The 7,357-nt window shown below is 39.3% G+C and overlaps 1 protein-coding gene across 2 annotated transcripts in view; it reads right to left on the reverse strand.

The window, feature by feature from the left end:
* LOC118210012 (cytochrome P450 2M1-like) overlaps positions 1-6,972 on the reverse strand; it is a 27,338-nt gene extending 20,366 nt beyond the window's left edge. For both annotated transcript variants that reach the window (XR_004761786.1, XM_035385821.1), the window contains exons 1-6: positions 6,677-6,972; positions 4,343-4,505; positions 3,249-3,398; positions 2,277-2,437; positions 1,336-1,512; positions 80-221 (exon numbers count right to left, since the gene is read on the reverse strand). Coding sequence is in view for 1 of the 2 variants with exons in the window: in XM_035385821.1 (XP_035241712.1) it covers positions 80-221; positions 1,336-1,512; positions 2,277-2,437; positions 3,249-3,398; positions 4,343-4,505; positions 6,677-6,868 (985 nt within the window). In the remaining variant the exon portion in view is untranslated. The remainder of the gene's footprint in view (positions 1-79; positions 222-1,335; positions 1,513-2,276; positions 2,438-3,248; positions 3,399-4,342; positions 4,506-6,676) is intronic.
* Between the last annotated feature and the right edge of the window lie 385 nt (positions 6,973-7,357).

Here is a 7,357-nt window from a genome sequence, read left to right on the forward strand (position 1 = left end):
AACCAACTGCCGTAAATGGTCAATTGAGTAACAACAATTTTATGCCGGCTGTTCATAAGTGTTTACTGGCTCCAGGTACCTTGGACGTGAGGGTACTTCATCATTAGCAGTAAGGCCTGCCTCAGTGTGGAGGTGGTAGTTTCTGTTCCTGCAGAGAAAAGGCTCCAAATTGAACTCACTAGGTTGTCAAAGTGGAACTCACTGCCAGGCTTGTTTCCCTGCTGTAAAGAGGGGAACAAAATCATTATGGGATCAGCTTGCTAGCAGCAAGCAAAAACCTTTCATTCCTACTTTTAAAAAAATTAGTTTGTTTGAGCCAATGTGTTTCCACAATAGACTTCATCTGAATTTCATTCGACAAAGAAGAAACAATACTTAAGAAGTTTATATATGTATATTTTTTAAAATTCAAACACATTCAATAGAAAATGGAGAAGACGTGTTAAAACCAACCACCAATGACCAATACATACAAATGCATTTAAAAAAAACAAAGCACAGGTACATACTATCTCACAGATAGTTGCTGTATAAAAGCCAGACTTAAAAAATAAAAAAAAACATTTATAAAGAAACTTCTTAAAATTGTAGTATAGAATATTCAAGTCTTTCTTTGGGTGATCTGTGCCTGCAGTTTTGATAGTGGCTTTCGACTCTGCAGCTGAATCCTGTCTAAACATGTAAAGACTTGAGGGAATAAGAGCATAAGGGAGGAAGAGAATCCATAATAATTAACTAAACAGTACTGTGAGAAACAGAAGAGGGACCTCCTTGGGAAAGGTCTTGTGCCTAGTGCTGTCCTGCTGCCCCTATACGCAAGACACTCTGCAGGTAGGGCCCCGTCTTAGCTTACGATCACTGTCAGAAATACTAAATAGCCCCCCCGCGAACACAGTCTCCCTCTCCAGTCCATGATGACAATCCCCCCTTCCACAATATTAAGGATGGAAAGGGCCCCCCAAAAAATTCTGTGTAGGCCTCTAAAAGCTGAGGGGCACCCCTGGTTGTGCCCTTCTCTGTGACATAGTCACTGATTCTGTAACTCCTGCAGGGACTCTGAACTAACACCTGATGTTTATCTCGCATTAAAAACCACTCATTCAGCACTCACCCAGGTGCACCCAGGCACTATCAAGTGAATTATACTGATTAAACAAATCAACTAAAATTAAGGGTATGGGTCCAGTAATTTCTTCCTGAATGTTAATTCATCAGCTGACTCCATTAACTGAAGAAAATCCTGATCTACCTCTAAGGTAGACAATTCAGAAGGATGGAGCAATATTTAATAACCAACACGACATTGGGGCCATATGAATACTATAATTTCATTACCTCCAGCATTCGAACCAGAAACGCTTCAATGAAGTCCTGAGGTGAGTCGGTGTTGAGGCTTTTCATGCGTCGCTGAGCTTCCTGTTTAAAGCACTCTCTAATACTCTCAATGTGTTTAAAGAGCTGGTGGTGAGGCCCAGGCAGGCACCACACTAGTTTGGGAAACACATTGAAGAGCTGTTTGGAGGAAAAAGGCAAGAAATGGTTTCACATTAGCCTTCACTGTGCTGCACAGCTCCAATGCATTGCAAGGTTTGTACTGTTTTCTACAAATGAAAAATTTTCTTTGTGGAGTGTTGTTTTAATCTAGAAAATTTTACGCTGAAAATATGATGAGCATAACAATCATTCTGATGATATTTTGAAGAGCAGAATTACAGAATCAGAAATAGATAAGAGGTACTCATAAGTATGTAGAATTGCAGATTTTATGTGCCTTTTGTTCTAATCACTAAATACTGGTCAGATGCAACATGCAACATTTCTGAACTATAACGAAATCAAATATGGGTTAGATCCTTGGATAATTCACAATAATGCAAGAAGGCAATACTGCTTGAAAAGTTTCTTACTTTGTGCATCTGATTTGGCCAAATAAACTAAATGCAAGCATAGTCATGTGAGTAGGACCCTGGATCTATTATCAAGAGGCAACCCAACTGAACAGGAAGTACCACGAGATAAGTGGAGTATGAAATAAGAGCTATGGCACAGGAAATAGGAAAGAACAGAAAGAAACACATGAATTACAAATAAACCAACTGAATATAGCCAAACTGAAGTGAAGTGTACTTCCAATACTGCACTAATTCTTATTTTCAGCAAAACATGAGCATCGTCTGAATGGCGCATCACACTACATATCTTGTAGGGTCATAATGTAGAGGGTACAAAAACACATGCATGTAATGCATATTACATAGAACAGGTGTGATATGCACCTGGCCTTTGGAGCTGCTGAGAAAATTAAAATAGCCATCAAGGCCCTGTTGGAGGAACTTGAACTGCGGGTCATTGTATTCAAACCTCTGGCCAAAGACAATGGAGCAGATCACATTGGACACAGCATTACACAAGAGGTTGTTAGGGTTGAAGACAGAATCTGGAAAAGAAAGGGCACACACTTATAAGGCATGACCAATCATCTGTGGGTAATGAGGGAACTGTACAGCTGAGGTAACCCACATCAAATTGTATTTTACAAGAACATTTTGGACATTATATTATGGGCAAGATTTAGGGTGCCCCTGCAAATGCTTAGTAAATCTGGCTCTTTTTGAGGTATTCTCAATGTAAATGCATTTTTATATTTTAAAACATGGTAAAATCATGACTATAATATTGCAAATTCACATGGTATTTTATGACTACGGAACTCTGAATTAACTGCATTAATGTGTTTTATATAATTATTAAAAACATATTACATAGTTATATACAACTAACTTACCATCATGTGAAATCATGTTTTTAAAACAGAACCTTATGAAAACAATTAGAATTAACATCATGTAACCTGTAATAAATGTACAAACTGCAACTCAAACGAATATCATTTATATTTCAATATAATAATATTTCCTCCAATAACATGTGTACTGACTTCCAGTTGTCCTAGCAGTGTACCGAACAGAATTTCTTAAACAAAACCAAAAATTATTTTGAGCATTTGGTTTGCAGTATGGTGACAAGTAATGAAAGTTTTCAAAGTTCACAGTTCACAATCCTTCGAGATTAAAAGCTTTTCTATCCTGCGGAATTTACCAAGTAATCTTTGTCAAAAGAAAATCAAGAATTCTGATCTCAAAACAAGGTACAGAGGTGAAATCTGAAGCTGTTCAGCTCATCCACCGCTGAGTGATCTGGTTATTATAAATTAACCGTCAAGTTCAACGGATCAACCAAAAGTCTACCTCTATGTTCACTGAAGGCTTTGATCAAAAACCCAGCCTCCTCTTGTACCCTTTCTTCAATACTCCTCCGCCCCATTCCGAAGTTCTTCAGGGTCATGATGGAGAACCTCCGTAGATCCCTCCAACGGTCACCACTGCTCGCCAGCACCCCTGTTGGCACAGCATGTTTTCAGCACTATACATATCCACCTGAGACCCAGCAGAAAAAAGGATTGTCATTATTTTTTGTATTTTTGGACACAATACTACAAGTTTCTTAGATAACAAAAACATGTTGCAGTGAAAATACTTTCAAAAGTATTATTTTGTTTTTATTGAATGTCCCTTGTAGTGTAGATTTCAGCAAAGCAGAATGTATGGTTCCTGAGATTAAGACCAGACTCATGTCCCCTAAAGAGGACAAAAATGAATTGCCAGGTTTTAGCAAGGCATGCAAGGGGTAAATGAGGGACACAACTAGGTGTTTTTTGTACCGTACTTCTGGGCAGTAACGTGGTTATGTCGGGGTATGCACCCTGGCTATGATAAAATAAATTCAAATTGCAGAATCATTTGAACAAACAAAATATATATTTTCCCTGTGTATTAAAACCACTACCTGTTCAAGCAATGCAATTTAATTCTATAATTAAACATGAATTGATTTTATACAATTTTGTATGCCAATGGACAGGCTTAATCTTGCAAATATAATAGCAGGTTACACATGCAGGGCCTCTGGCTTGTTTTGCTTCCATCTCTCCCCATTAATAGCGAGAGCAAAAGTTTTTGTAGACTACCCAGCCAGTGACCTCACCACATGTTACTGCTTCTGAGGTGAGAATGGCACTCGGCTATCAATGCATTAAATCCACAACTTGGCATGCACTCAAAAGGATGACTTCCACAGAGACAAAGCCGGTCCTAATTTTTTGAATGACCAACTCTAATGCTTATTCGATTAGCAGCAGAAACATATTACAAATATCCATTTGAACATGACTGCCTGGAAACCGGAGGTTCAGATTAACAAAACACACTCAATTCATAATTTGCAAAGAATTTAGAAAACACAGTAATTCAGAAAACACAGGAAGTGATGTCATTTTGCTCACCAAAACCTTTGGTGACTTCAAGGAGTATTGGGTAACCGGCCCGGCCGCTGAACTCTTCCCCCTGGTTCAGAAGAGCTTCCTTAAGGGTCTCAAACCCAGACAGCACAACCACTGGTTTGGGGCCAAGCCACACAGTGAAGACTGAGCCATACTTCTTACTGAGCTGGGGACAAGAAAAAACAGTTAGCATACTCTGAGTGTGACTGCTGGTGAAGCAAATCTCCATGTGCTTTTAGGGCCCTCTGAGTCATGCCCTGACAGCCAATCCAGCCCGTGTTTTGCTATGGAGAACGTCTACAAATGTACTGTAAGTCACACAAGAGTATACAGATGCTGTAAAGATTGTACACTTGGTACTAGAAATACTGATTTGAACTCAAAATGACATGTCAGTTAAGTTTTCCATTGAGGTTGTATCTCACTATTGTGAAGACATACATAAGCATTCTGTAGTGGATAAAAAATACTGCAACTGTAATGTTCTGTGCAAGGACCCAAACACAGACCAGGGAAATACAAAAAACATTGTCTTTATTCAGTCCAAAGTTCAAAGCCAGGTAATCAGAGACAGGACGGTACAAAAGAGAAGTCAAAACAAAGCGAAGGTCAAACCAGAAAGCAATCAAACAAAAGGGGCAGGCAAACTCGAAGTCGTACGGAAAAGGCGTCTCAGGAATCGCGATAAACAAAGGCTTACAAAACATCGGCACAGTGAATACGATCAACGTTCTGACAGGGAGCTGGTGGAAAAGACTGACATTTATACACTGGGGAAGGTAACAATCAAGGAGGGTTTACGTGAGTGAGGGCGGAGTAACAAACAACATCCAGGTGAAGAACATTAGGATAACTAATTAAATGACAGGGGACTGACAAAACGCGGACTGGAATCACATAGACAACAATGATAACAGACGGCCTGGGTTTAGCAGGTAAAACACGTGCAGAGAGAGAGGTGCAGTTAGAGCAAGAGACAGGTGCAGGCAATTGCAGAACTCAGCGTTAGGGCAGACTAGAAATAAAAGGGGCGGAGCTACAGCGCAGCATGGAAAAGGGGAGAATGGTTAATGTATTAGTATAGTGATTTAAACTATCAAAAACCCAAAACTAGTGTTTGTTAATCCATTAGTAATATTAACATGTTAGTATATTAATGAGGTTAGTACTTTACAATCTATAAGTTAGTAAGGATTAGTAGAAATTAGTAAAACTAGATATAAGCAGGAAGTAAGTAAAACGAGACTGGAAAGAAGGGGGGAAACCACGAAAACCCGGAACCACCCGAATAGTGAAATCACGCGAATACAGGGAAGTGAAGCAGCTCAGGGAACACAGACACAGAGGCGGCACTGGGGAGACAAGTGACCGGGAGAATGAAAATACTGGGACGGAGGATGTGAAAAATAATAAACTTACAGAAACATAAAATAAACACTAACAGCAAACAGATACTAATACAGACTACAACAGTAACTACACTACAGGGGCCATATTTTCAATGTTAAAATACTGTGGATAAGACTTTACCTAGTACTAAGTGTAAGAACTCGAAAATGATTCAAAAAGGTTGTTGCATCTAAAACAAATTTTTATGTAAAGTCTAGGTGGCTTCAGGACCACAACAACAAAAAAGTTTCCATCACTATACTGTTACTGGCACAACTATTATGGGCGCAATGCCAGGGTCCTGGACCTGACTTGTCACCCATCCAGACTAATGGTGCCCTAGGCAGTCACCTTTGTCAACAATGCTTAGAACCAGCACTGCTGCCATGACTTATGTACGGAAAGTTCTTGAGTTATTCTTCAATACAATATTGATTAACTACTTATATTATATATAAGTATTAAACCTCAATCTTTGTTGACAGAATAAGATACTAATATTGTGTGTGTAATATTTGATTTATTTGACAGTTACAAACCTGAACAAACTGGTGCTGCAGTGTCTTGAATAGCCTAATGTTAGCTAATAAGACTAGCTAATGTTAATCTAAGTATTTGTCAGGGAATTATTGAGGTAGGACCCAAGCACAGAGTAAAGACACAGACGTCAAGAGGGTATAATTCAAACAAAGGCTTTACTAACAAAACAAACAGAGAACAAAAGGCCACGAGAGGCAATTCCAAAAAATACTAAAAAAGAAATAGAAACAAAATAACCACCCGAGGAACTCGAAATACTCGAAAACAGGGAACACAAAGCGCAGGGAACTAGAAATCTAGAAACACAGGGAACAAACAATTATACATATACATATATATAAACAGAATTATACAATAGCAGACTTGGATTATTTTAGTATACTTTAAATTATATAGCCTATAACTCACCATTAAGTAGGACTTATACGGTTGTTTTAAATCCACCTGAAAAATATTTCCTAGGATAGGGACTGGTGATGGACCCGGCGGAAGTCTTGCTGTGTTGCTTTTCTTCCCCATATTCTTCCAAAATAACACCAGAACTATGAGACCCAGCAAGAGGCCGATGACATTGTTCGCCAGGAGGCTTAAAAAATGCATTTTCTGAAAACTGTCCACTAGTTTACAAACAGTAGGTAACGTCAGAGGTCTATTCCTGTTATCTGATGCAACTTCTGCCCTCTGTACTGTATGTTGTTCCTTTCACCCGAAGCCTTGGGGCGGGGTTTCGCTGGCCTACAGTGAACTAGTGGGTTCACATAAGGTGCATAAAAGGTGCCACTGCCTTATCATGTCTGCCGTCCAACAATCCCCTTCTAGCTGGCTGAACAGCCTCAATGTTAGTTAGAAACATAGTGTGACCCTGTAATGCTTGCTATGAAAATTAAACTGGGTTGTGTCAGCGGATTAGTGACACTTAAACTGACTTTGCATGTGATTTCTTGGAAAAAAATACTATTACCAAAGGGGAGTCCTGACCACAAAATTTTGGGAACCACTGCATTACCCTGTCTTGTCTGAAGATAGGAAGACAGTACCATTTTCAGTTTGCCAGTGTATGAGATTTGCATGGAGAGCAGGCTGCCACCC

Source organism: Anguilla anguilla, chromosome 12 (genome assembly GCF_013347855.1).
Source record: "Anguilla anguilla isolate fAngAng1 chromosome 12, fAngAng1.pri, whole genome shotgun sequence".
NCBI classification, from domain to species: domain Eukaryota; kingdom Metazoa; phylum Chordata; class Actinopteri; order Anguilliformes; family Anguillidae; genus Anguilla; species Anguilla anguilla.